The following is a 13039-nucleotide window of genomic DNA, read 5'->3' as shown; positions in this document are numbered from 1 at the left end:
TTATATTATTGTTTACTTTTATTTACGTTTCAAAGTTTTGGCTGGGCATGGTGGCTCATGCCTCTAATCCTAACACTTAGAGAGGCTGATTTGGGAGAACTGCTTGAGGCCAGGAGTTCGGGACTAGCTTGGGCAACATAGTGAGACTCTGTCTCTACAAAATAGACAATGAAAAAATTAGCTGGGTGTGGTGGCACAGGCCTATAGTCCTAGCTACTCAGGAGGCTAAGGTGGGAAGATAACTTGAGCCCAGGAGTTTAAGGTTGCAGTGAGCCATGATCACACCACTGCACTCCAGCCTGGGCAACACAGCAAGACCCCAACTCAAAAAAAAAAAAAAAAGAAAGATACGGGAAAGAGAGGCAGTGTGAACTAAATCTTTCATGTCCAGAAATACACAAAAAATTGAAAAACAGAAATATAAATTTTATGGACGTAACTAGAAATGGTTTAAAAGGTTGCCAAGAAGCCAAACTGGGAGTGGAAGGTGGGAGACATGATTATCTTTTTCACTATAAGCTTTTTTCAAAAAACTGAATATTATTTTAATCAAATCATTTTAATTAAGAATTTGTTTTGTTTTAAAAACTGATAAAATACTTAATAGTCAAAAAAACAATGACAGTTAATATGTTTAATCATTTATTGTCTAAATAAGCAATTCAGGCACAAAACGGAAGGGTCTACTATATATTTTAAACAATACTACCAAGTATTTTAAACAGTATCCTTAAATACATTGTAATTTTCAGATTAAGCTATTTTAAAATGAAAATAAGTTATCCCACTAAATTATTTCCTAGTTTAAATTAGTAATTTAATTACTAAATTAAATCAGAATAAAACTCTGGAATCATTACAAATCATTTTTGCATTTCACCATTATGATCTAAAGTCTAAGCAGGTCAATATGTCATACTTTTAAACTCCTGAGCCTTATTAAAAAGCTAATGATATAATGTACAATAAGACAAATTATCTTACCTCTTTTTCTTCACCAACTTGATCCAAACTCTCATGACTTGAAGGATTATATGGAATTACTAAAAACCCAATACCAAACATTAAAAAAAAAAAAAAAAAGGTGCAGGAGAAAAAAACAGCAACCATTAATGAGTTTGAAATAAAAATTGTCTCCTGATTTTTTTTTTTAGTTTTTACTTCTGAATAAATTTTCATTATTTAAAACTGAATACCTGTCCTACTAATAACAAATTGTATGTAAATACAATAGTTAAATCCTAATCTTTAGTGAGGGTAAAGAGAGCAAGCATCACAACCTGGTAGCCAAGTACTGCTTTTAACAAGTACTTTCGTTATTTTTAAAACATTTCTCTTCTTTACAAATTAATCAAACACTTCCTTCTAAATGAATGACTCTATAAGATATGTTTAAATTTTTTAGTATGACTAAGACATAGAGATACAGGACCTCTGGTTTTCACTTCTCACTCCATTGTACTCAAAATTTTCCTAACTACCACAATGGTCAAGTAAAGAACAGACAAGGATGGAACTTCTACTTCTTAAAGCTACTTGGGGCAAAAAAAAAAAAGAGCCTGCATTTCATAGAGTTGATCATTCTATGACTACGAGATTGCATTTTGTCTTTCCAGAAAAACTCCCTTGTTTTCCCTTTCTTGATTTAGTCCAGAGAAGATCATGCTGTTCTACCTCCTTGCACTGCTCTCCAAATTTCCCAGATACGTGTTTAAGGTTTTGTATCTATCTAACATTTTCAGTTACACCATCTTCCTGGAATTTCCTATATTGCATCTCTCTATGTTTCACATAATTTCTACTTCTGATAATAAAGCTTTTAATAAAAACAAGTCACTTCAGCTGGGTGCCCTGGCTTATGCCTGTAATCCCAGCACTTTGGGAGGCCAAGGCAGGTGGATTACTTGAGGTCAGGAATTCGAGACCAGCTTGGCCAACATGGTGAAACCCCATCTCTACTAAAAATACAAAAAAATTATCTGGGCATGGTGGCATGAACCTGTAATCCCAGATACTCAGGAGGCTGAGGCAGGAGAATCGCTTGAACCTGGGAGGTGGAGGATGCAGTGAGCCGAGATCACGCCACTGCACTCCAGCTTGGGCAACAGAGCAAGACTCTGTCTCGAAAGAAAAAGAAAAAAGCGAGTCACCTGAACACAGTCAACATGGGCCACAAAATCAGCTTCATGTCTTTCATTATGGAAAAAAACTGAGTTTGTTGAATTTAAAGGCGTCTCAAAAGAAATTTATGTGAACTAGAAAAAATAGTCATTTGTTGTAGTTAACATACTTTTTTTTTTTTTTTTAAATAGAGACAGAGTCTCCCTGTGTTGGCCAGGCTGGTCTTAAACTCCTGAGCTCAAGGGATCCTTCTGCCTCGACCTCCCAAAGTGATGAGATTACAGCCGTGAGCCACCACACCCGGCCCACAGTTGTCTTTTTTTTTTCTCTCTCTCTTTTTTGAGATGGAGTCTTGTTCTATCGCCCAGGCTAGAGTGCAGTGGCATGATCTTGGCTCACTGCAACCTCCGACTTCTGGGTTCAAGCGATTTTCCCGCCTCAGCCTCCTGAGAAGCTGGGACTACAGGAGTGTGCCACCACACCCTGCTAATTTTTGTATTTTTAGTAGAGACGGGGTTTTACCACGTTGGCCAGGCTGGTCTCGAACTCCTGACCTCAGGTGATCCACCCGCCTCAGCCTCCCAAAGTGCTGGGATTACAGGTGTGAACCACCGCACCCAGCCCACAGTTGTCTTTTAAAAATGCCAAATGTGTATGTTAAATAGTGTGACTGATTTCACCACTACAAAATATATGTATTTACTTTCAATTGGGAAGAAATAAATGTTTTTAAACTTGGGTAAGAGAGCCATCTAAGTAAGTCTTTACATGCTACTCTGTGAATGAACAATGGGTTGTGCCAGCACCACTCTTACCTGTCTGTGCATGGTCAGAATGCATGGATGACTGATCCATGGGCATCACTGGTTCCTACAAACATTTCCAAAGACACAGTAACTCAGTGGCGTACCTCTATTACACCAGAAATAACACTATTTCAACAACACACAGCATATTAAAATTTAACTTTGAAAGAATATAACTTAAGTGAGAATTTACTTTTAATTTTGTTTTATGAAACTATACAATACTGCTGTGAATGAGGTAATGTGAGTCACATTTTACAGAAAAGAAAATACAGAACTAATTTCAGACCACCAATTAGAAATCATATTAAACTGCCATATATTCTGCTTTGCTTCTCTTCAACACTACCTATTCTTCCTTCAAGCTCCACTTCAGATCTCTGGCAAAAATAAGTCTCTGGAATATGCATTCTTTAGCTGGGGTCCGGGGTAGACTTCAGGATGTCTATAACCTCTTAAAATTACATGTAAAATTTTGTGGGTTTCCCATTTTCCTGAAGATTCTCAAGGGTGTCAGTGGCCCCAAAAAAGAGAAAAGAAATACTTTCTAGAATCCAACTTACCCAAATAATGGCGAATAATCTCAGGAAAAAGGTAAATTCAAACCCAAGTTATTACTGATTTATTCTTAGACTCACATTTAATGAATACCAGCAGGAAAAAGTAAACTTAAGAAAGAACATTAATGATACAGTTAGCATTTCAAGGCTGCGTTAAAGAAAGGCTCATAAGTAAGCTTAAGGATTTTTAAAATTTCAATATAATCACTAACCCTGTCCCCTTTCCTTCCATATGTCACCAAAGAATACTCAAAAATATTAACAGTAACCTACATAAATTATGTTGGAAATATTCAGCCTTCTGTTTTTCCTTAAGATTGGATTTTCCCCTTTACTACAAACCCATTCCTAAGCTTATATGAACTAATTAAAGATTCTAATACCAAAGAGCTACCGGTAATAACCTGCTTTCACAATGTCCAAAGCAAGTCCCATGAATAAACATGGAATAACAATTCTAAAGGACAATTTAGAAAGATGCATCCACGTATTTTTCTTTCTTTCTTTTTTTGACTGTTCCTTGTGGAGCAGGGTTAATCGACAGGCAGTGTGCTTAGATAGCTGCATCCAGGTATTTTTTTAAACGCGTATCTTTTAACCCAGTAATTCTAATTCTGGATCCTTAAGGAAGTAAGATTTGCCAGAAAATTCACTAAGATTGGCCAAGTGCAGTGGCTCACGCCTGTAATTCCAGCACTTTGGGAGACTGAGGCAGGTGGATCACCTGAGGTCAAGAATTCAAGACCAGCCTGGCCAACGTGGCAAAAACCCCATCTCTACTGAAAATACAAAAATTAGCTGGGCGTGGTGGCACACACCTGTAATCCCTGCTACTTGGGAGGCTGAGGCAGGAGAATCACTTGAACCCGGGAGGCGGAGGTTGCAGTGAGCCAAGATTGTGCCACTACATTCCAGCCTGGAAGACAGAGCGAGGCTCTGTCTCAAAACAATAACAAAAAAGACACAGGCAAGCACATGTGCCTTCTGGTGGATAAACAACCCTCTGTAAAGTCGACTCAAAAACAATCCACCAAAACAAACAAACCAACCCCAGAATCTAATCAAACCTCGACATCCAACTACTGTACAAGATAAAAGAATAAAGAAGACAATAACATACTGAACATAACCATGGAGAAGTAATGAGCAAAATTTTGCAACAGTGTAAATGACAAATAACTGTTTCTTTTACAATTAAATTGTAAGGAAAAAAAGAAGAGAGAGAAATGAAGAAAGAACCAGTAAATTAAAGAATATCTAAGAGATCAATCAATTGTACAAGTGGATTTCATTTGGATCCTGATTCATAATGAAAACTATAAAAACAAAATGATAATATTTATGAGAACACTTACTGGATATTTGACATAAAGAATTTGTTTTTTAGTTAGGTTTTTAAAAAAGTCCTTCTCTTTTAGAGGTACATACTGAAATATGTCTGAGATTTGTTTGAAAATAATACAGGGCAAGGGGAAGTTAAGTGAATGGGGGTACAGATGAAACCAAGATTAGACATGAGTTGATAACTGTTGGAGCTGGATGTCTAGTAAATGGGAGTTCATTATAGTGTTCCACCTACTCTTATACATGTTTACATTTTTTCCATATGGAAAATTAAAAATGTTTATGCATATAAATTTGCACAGGAAAAGTTCTGGAAGGATATCCACCAAATGACAATTACCTTTACGTGGTAGAATATATATGGACTTTTACTTAATTTTCTTTATTCATCTGTATTCTGTATTTTTTTCAATAACAAACATGTTTTATATACTTAAAATAGAAATTAATAAATAAAAATTTTAAATGCTTTCCTCGCCAGTAATCTCACAGTTTAAATAACAAACATGATACCTTTGACTCTTCTTACCTGATATCTGCTTAGGATAGAAGCTAGAATAATGTGAGCTATAAACTAATATGTTCAGATTAAAGGAGAGGGGGAAAAAACTCTTAAATGGTTCTCTCTATAGCTTCCTAATTTAGACCAGAGGATTTTATAGCAGGTAAAGAAGTTAACTGTGTCCCACAGACAAATATTACCACAGATATTTCGAAGTTCCAAAGTTCACAGTATGTTAACAGTAACGTAAGGTATTCCTCCCCACACTCTGTAGCTACTCTGTTGTGCTGTAATTCCTGAACACCTCCCTATTTTAGCACTCTGTTCTAGCAGTGTTATCAAGCACGCTCTTAAAATAAAAAAAAAAAAAAGGACAGACATCTTACCTGTGGCAAAGAATGCCGCCCACATTCAATTGTGACGAGTTTATGGCACTTCTTATGAACCAAGAGTTTGCAGTTGATGCACTTATATCCTTGGCGTCCAAGTCCCCATATTCGGTCTGTGCAGATGGCACAGTGAGCACGCTGAAAAGAGTAATTCAACAATATTTTATTAACCAAGAAGGTCATAATCATTTCCCAAATAGTTTGCTGACTCAATTCCCTTTGTCACGGTGTCAACTGTCAGCCCACAACAAAAACAAAAACAAAGCTTCCTCATACATAATTTTTTAAAAGCTATGAAGGTCAGCGAAAAACAGAGCTTATTTTAAAGAGACAGTGAAATCTGCAACCACATTTCTTTCTGTTATAAGTCTAAGAATTTTCAGTCTTTACATAATCAAGTTCAAAATAATGAAAACAGAATTAAACTAGAAATATATATGGCAGAAAAAGCCATTGAAGGACTCCTAAGCAAACATAAACCTTGTAGGCTGTTCAGAGGTCAAACCAAAGCTCTGTTTTCTTAAAGAGCAATAACCTAAAGTGACTTCTCATTTCAAAGCCGCCTTCTTCTTCTTTTCTTTCTTTTTTTTTTTGAGACACAGTTTCACTCTTGTTGCCCAGGCTGGAATGCAATGGCACAATCTCGGCTTACCGCAACCTCCGCCTCCCGGGTTCAAGTGATTCTCCTGCCTCAGCCTCCAGAGTAGCTGGGATTACAGGTATGCGCCACCATACCTGGCTAAGTTTTGTATTTTTAGTAGAGATGGGGTTTCACCATGTTGGTCAGGCTGGTCTCAAACTCCTGGACCTCAGGTGATCCACCCACCTCGGCCTCCCAAAGTGCTGGGATTACACGTGTGAGCCACCGCGCTTGGTCTCTCTTTTTATTTATTTATTTATTTTTAAGAGACAGGGTCTTGCTCTGTCAGCCAGGCTGGAGTCCAGTGGAGTCACTTTGATTCACTGCAGCCTCAACCTCCTGGGCTCAAGCTTCCTGAGTAGCTAGGACTACAGGTGTGTGCCACCATGCCCTGCTAGTGATTGTATTTTTTGTAGAGATGGGATCTCACACTACGTTACCCTGGCTGGTCTCAAACTCCTGGGCTTCAGTGTTCCCCCTTCTCAGCCTCCCAAACTGCTGGGATTACAGGCATGTGCCATTGCACCCAGCCTCAAAGCCTTCTTAAATGTCAGTGCTACTGGAAGTAAGAGAGTTTGGAGAGGGATTTCGGATGGTGGTTTCTATTTACATTAATTAATTACATGGCATTAGTTTTAGAATGGAAATGGCATCCAAAAATTTGCGGTTATCAAGAGTATTTAAAAAATTCGTTTCTGGCCAGGCATGGTGGCTCAAGCCTGTAATCCCAGCACTTTGGGAGGCCGAGGTGGACGGATCACGCGAGGTCAGGAGTTTGAGACCAGCTTGGCCAACAAGGTATAACTCCATCTCTACTAAAAATACAAAAAATAGCCAGGCCTGTTGGCTGATGCCTGTGGTCCCAGGTACTCAGGAGGCTGAGGCACAAGAATCGCTTGAACCCAGGAGATGCAGGTTGCAGTGAGCTGAGACTGTACCATTGCACTCCAGCCTGGGCGATAGAGCAGGACTCCGTCTTTAAAATAAAAAATAAATAAATAAATAATAAATGAATAACTGACTTCTGAAGACAGACTGCTGCTTTCAAACTTTGGTTCCATCACTTACTAGCTGTATTATCTTGGGCAAGTTACTGCCCTGCACTTGAGTTTTGCCATCTATAAAGTGGAAATATATAGTACCTATCTTACAGGGTTGTTGTAAGGATGAAATGAATCAATGTATATAAGGCATTTGGAAAAGTGCCTGGTACATAGTACAACCCAGATAAGTGTTTGCTATTATTATTTTCTAAACAGTGAAAATCAAATTACAACACTAACTGGAAAAATAAAGATTAATATTAAATAAATAAACCTTGCTTGTTTTCTGGCTGCCTTAAATTATATTTTAAAATTCAATTTTCTTACAGCTAGGGTATATTATGTGGAATAATTAATCATCCAATCTGGAGCTTTTTTTTTTTTTTTTTGAAACTGAGTCTTGCTCCATTGCCCAGGCTGGAGTGCAGTGGCACAATCTCGGCTCACTGCAACCTCTGCCTCCCAGACTCAAGTGATTCTCCTGCCTCAGCCTCCCGAGTAGCTGGGACTACAGGTGCATGTGATTGCACCTGGCTAATTTTTGTATTTTTAATAGAGATAAGGTTTTGCCATGTTGGCCAGGCTGGTCTTGAACTGGCCTCAACTGATCTGGCAACCTTGGCCTCCCAATGTGCTGGGATTATAGGCCTGAGCCACCACACCTGGCCTGGAGCATTTTTAAGAGTGAAAGAGATGCTATTAAAAATTATAGGCATACTGCCTCAGGCAAACTGGAAATGTAAGGTCATGCTACTTATGTATTTAAAAGTGTATAACAAGACTTAATAACAAACTACCTTTCTTTCATAGTAGAAAGGGAAAAAATAGCTGTTTCACATTATCGACATTCAACAAACTATGTTTACCCTGTTGAAACGCTTGGCTTGGAAAGTGTGGCCATTGGCACAATAAAGCTTTCTCCAGCGGCGTGCACCTCTACGGTAGATGGATTCTGAAGACAGAGTAATAGTTAAAAAAAGAAAAAAGAGCAAGTTTGAGTAAAAATCATTTTATAATTAAGTCTGTAATTTTTTCATGATACTCATTGCAAGAAAAAAAAATACTGATAAAAACCTGAACGTCAAAAAGTAAAATAGATTCATCAAGGGACCAGATAAAAATAAAGACCACAGAGTATAAATATTTGACTACTACTGCCTACTGCTTGTCCTTTTTTTTTTTTTTTTTTTTTTTTGGTGAGATGGAGTCTTGCTCTGTCACCCAGGCTGGAGTGCGGTGGCACAGTCTCAGCTCACTGCAACCTCCACCTCCCGGGTTCAAGTGATTCTCCTGCCTCAGCCTCCCAAGTAGCTGAGATTACAGAGATGCGCCACCATGCTCAGCTAATTTTGTATTCTTAGTAGAGACAGGGTTTCTCCATGTTGGTCAGGCTGGCCTTGAACTCCCGACCTCAGATGATCCACCCGCCTCGGCCTCCCAAAGTGCTGGGATTACAGGCGTGAGCCAACGCGCCCGGCCTACTACTGCTTTTCTTTTTAAAAATTTTCCTCCAACTTTTTATTTTGAACATCTTTTAATCCCACAGAAAAGGTAAAAGAATAGACACCTGCATCTTTCACCAAGATTTACCAATTATTCATGTTTTGTCATATTTACTTTCTTCACTACAAAAAAAAATACTTTTTTTTTTTCTGAATTACTTGGAAGTAAAATGCAGACATCATGGCACTTAAATACGCTTTAATACCCAAGTATCCATTGTCTGAGATTAAGGATATTCCGCACCCCCCCACCACCCAATTCTACCTAACCACAAGACCATTACCATGTCTTAGAAAATCAACATTAATTCAATATCAACCAATATACAATTCATATACAAACTTCCCTAACTGGTCTCAAAGTGACTTTCTTTTTTGAGACACAGTCTCACTCCATCACCCAGACTGGAGTCCAGTGGTGCAATCTCAGCCCACTGCAACCTCCGCCTCCTGGGTTTAAGCAATTCTCCTGCCTCGGCCACCCGAGTAGCTGGGATTGCAGGTACACACCACCACACCCGGCTAATTTTCGTATTTTTAGTAAAGATGGGGTTTTGCCACGTTGGCCAGGCTGGTCTCAAACTACTGACCTCGAGTGATCTGTCTGCCTCAGACTCCCAAAGTGCTGGGATTACAGGCGTGGGCCACCATGCCCGGCCCCAAAGTGACTTTCAAAGCTCACTTTTTCTATCCAGGATGCAATCAAGATTCAGGGACTGCATTTGATCATGCTTTTTTTGGTCTCCTTAACATTTTAAAACATTCACTCTGCCTTATTTGTTGTTACTTCCTTTTCATGATGTTGACTTTTTTTTTTTTAAAGAGTCTGGTTAGTTGTTTCATATTATATCCCACGTTCTGGATTTGTCTGTTTACTTACGATTAGAGGCAGTATTAAATACCTTTGGCAAAAATAACACATAGGTAGTGTTGTGTATTTCTTATCTCATTACTTTTCATGAGGTACACAAATGTCGGATTATCAACTCCCACTGCTGATGTTCAATAACCATTAAAGGTAGTGACTGCTAGATCTCTTCATTGTAAAGGTACATTTCACTCTTTGTAACTAATCTGTAAAGTGATATTTTGTACCAGAAGCATATCTTTTTCCCCAACAACTTTTCATCCAGTGGTCTTTATATTAATATGTTTCTTAAATATAGTTAGAGAAAGAGGTTCCAAACGATCAAATCTAGTCCACCTTCATACTTTTAAGTCCATCATTATTATATATAGTCTATTAGTCATTAATAATAACATCCCACAGTAATGGTAATAACAGTAATAGTTAATACCATAGAAAGATTACAATAGGTTCCCAAAGTCATATTTTAAAGCAAATATAGCAATGGGTTTACTATTTAAAATTAAGATACTAAAGACCAGTTGCAATGCTCTCAATTAGAAATCTCAGGATAGCTTAATACAGAATTGAAAGTTTAGGCCGGGCGCGGTGGCTCACGCCTGTAATCCCAGCACTTTGGGAGGCCGAGGTGGGCAGATCACAAGATCAGGAGATTGAGACTATCCTGGCTAGCACAGTGAAACCCCATCTCTACTAAAAATACAAATAAAAAATTAGACAGGCGTGGTAGTGGGCACCTAAAATCCCAGCTACTCAGGAGGCTGAATGGCATGAACCCAGGAGGCAGAGCTTGCAGTGAGCCGAGTTCTCGCCACTGCACTTCAGCCTGGGCGACAGAGCAAGACTGTCTCAAAAAAAAAAAAAAAAGAAAGTTTAGAGCTATTTCAATTAATTCAAAGCAAAGCATTTACCACTATTCCTTCTAAAGTGATGGGCATGTGCAGAAACCACAAATGAAAATGAGTTGCCTAATATCCACAATTAGTAAATTATGCCAAAATACCAAAAGCAATAACTTACAATCAAACATAAGTTTGCATATTAAATTACATTAGAACAAAGAGTAGTTGGACACTCTTAGTTCATCTCATTAATAGTAACCATTGGCTTAGATATTCCAAAGAAATTCCGTTAACAATTCCTGACCTGGGGAAGCTTTTAAATGGTGGTTCTCAAACTTTAGTGTGCATCAGAATCACCTGAAGAGCTTGTTAAATCTGGTAGCTCAGCCCCGGTCCAAGAGTTTATGAATCACGTAAATTGGAGTGCAGTTTTTTCTTTTTTTTTTTTTTTTGAGACAGAGTCTCACTCTGTTGTCCAGATTGGAATGTACTGGCGCGACCTCAGCTCACTGCAACCTCCGCTTCCCAGGTTCAAGCAATTCTCCTGCCTCAGCCTCCCAGGTAGCTAGGATTACAGGTATGCACCACCACACCCAGCTAACTTTTTTAGTATTTTTAGTAGAGATGGGCTTTCACCATGTTGGCCAGGCTGGTCTTGAACTCCTGACCTCAGGTGATCTGCCTGCCGCAGTCTCCCAAAGTGCTAGGGTTATAGGCATGAGCCACTGCACCCGGCCTGGAGTGCAGTTTCTATTCAGTTCTCAGGTGAAGCTGATGCTGTGGGACCCAATGGCTACATTTTGAGAGTCCATTTTAAAATACAAAGATGTCCAGATTTCACCTCCACACTAATTCATTAAGCTTGGGGATGGAAATTTGGCATTGATCATTCCCTCCATCCCACAATTTTAATGTGTCCAAGGGTAAGAATCACCATTCCACTGTGGACTCTGGTTGGTTACCTGAAGTTACTAGGAGTTGGAGATCTAATAAATATACACATTTCTCTGGGTCAAGTGTAGGAAGTCTGCAATATTTAAAGACATTTAATAAGTGACGTGGGGCCAGGTGCAGTGGCTCACACCTGTAATCACAGCACTCTGGGAGGCTGAGGCAGGTGGATCACCTGAGGTCAGTAGTTCAACACCGGCCTGGCCAACATGGTGAAACCTCAACTCTACTAAAAGTACAAAAATAAGCTGAGCATGGTGTTGGCGCCTGTAATCCCAGGTACTCAGGAGGCTGAGGCAGGAGAATTGCTTGAACCCCAGAGGTGAAGGTTGCAATGAGCCAAGATTGCGTCACTGCACTCCAGCCTGGGTGAGAAAGCGAGATTCTGTCTCAAAAACAACAATAAAAAAAGTGACTTAATACTTGTTTAAGAAAAAAACACTGCAGAAAAAAAAAAAGCCAATTCCTAATTACATGTGCTGAGTGTCATGTCAGTCTCAAGTGGTATAACCAAAAAAAAACCAAATGTGTTTGTTATGTATAACTGTGCATGTATATATGAGATATAGACAGATACAGAGATAAAGCAAACAGGGAAAATGTTAAAAATTGGTAAATCTGGGCAAAGGATATATAGGTATCCTTGTTTTCCATGTTGTTTCAACTTCTGTATAGGTTTGAACATTTCCAAAATTGAATTTTAAAACTTAAATTTAACTTAATATTCCTTTCATATGTGCAACAGGCAATCATGTAAGTTGTAACTAAGAACTATCTGAATTTGATCTGGCAAAGTAGCATTTGGGCAGTCACTAATATATTCTAAATTGACTGAAAAATGGAAAAGAAATCAAATGAATTAGAACTTCTATTTCCTTTTTTTCTTTTTCCTTGAGACAAGGCCTGTCTCTGTCACCCACACTAGAGTGCAAGTAGTGCGACCTTGGCTCACTGTAGCCTCAAACTCCTGGGCTCAAGGGATCCTCCCACCTCAACCTCCCAAGTAGCTGAGATTATAGGCACACACCATGCTAATTTTTTTGTGTGTTTTTGGAAAGACAAGGTCTCACTTTGTTGCCCAGGCTGGTCCTGAACTCCTGGGCTTAAGCGATCCTCCCACCTCAGTTTCCCACAGTGCTGGGATTACAGGCATTAGCCACTGTCCACTGCACCTAGCTAAAAATTCTATCTCTGATTTCTTTTTCACTTGTACCATAGCATAGTAACTCTTGTAAAAGGTATGAAGTATATAAACACTCACTATCTTCTCCTGGACAAGGCATCCCAGGACGTTCTGGTACACAAGGGAACACTGAAAGAAAATAAACGAACATGAGTTAACAGCATATTTAAAACATACAAATTACACAGAATTTAAAATTCAAATGTAAAAGAAACTGACCCAGATTTCAACCTGATCCTCTCTTCACTTGAGACAAGATACTTAGCATGTGATCAATATTATTTGCCA

The 13039-nt window shown here is 38.7% G+C and overlaps 1 protein-coding gene across 1 annotated transcript in view; it reads right to left on the bottom strand.

Moving 5' to 3' along the window:
* The window catches only part of PRKCI (protein kinase C iota), an 83940-nt gene that overhangs the window by 29713 nt on the left and 41188 nt on the right, over positions 1–13039 (bottom strand). Inside the window, exons 4-8 of the mRNA XM_003831921.6 lie at positions 12830–12880; positions 8272–8357; positions 5720–5860; positions 2937–2991; positions 985–1043 (exon numbers count right to left, since the gene is read on the bottom strand). Of these exons, the coding sequence (XP_003831969.2) occupies positions 985–1043; positions 2937–2991; positions 5720–5860; positions 8272–8357; positions 12830–12880 (392 nt within the window). The remainder of the gene's footprint in view (positions 1–984; positions 1044–2936; positions 2992–5719; positions 5861–8271; positions 8358–12829; positions 12881–13039) is intronic.

Source organism: Pan paniscus, chromosome 2 (genome assembly GCF_029289425.2).
Source record: "Pan paniscus chromosome 2, NHGRI_mPanPan1-v2.0_pri, whole genome shotgun sequence".
NCBI lineage: Eukaryota > Metazoa > Chordata > Mammalia > Primates > Hominidae > Pan > Pan paniscus.
Note: the sequence above shows the minus strand (reverse complement) of the source record. Positions and strands in the feature narration are given on the sequence as shown.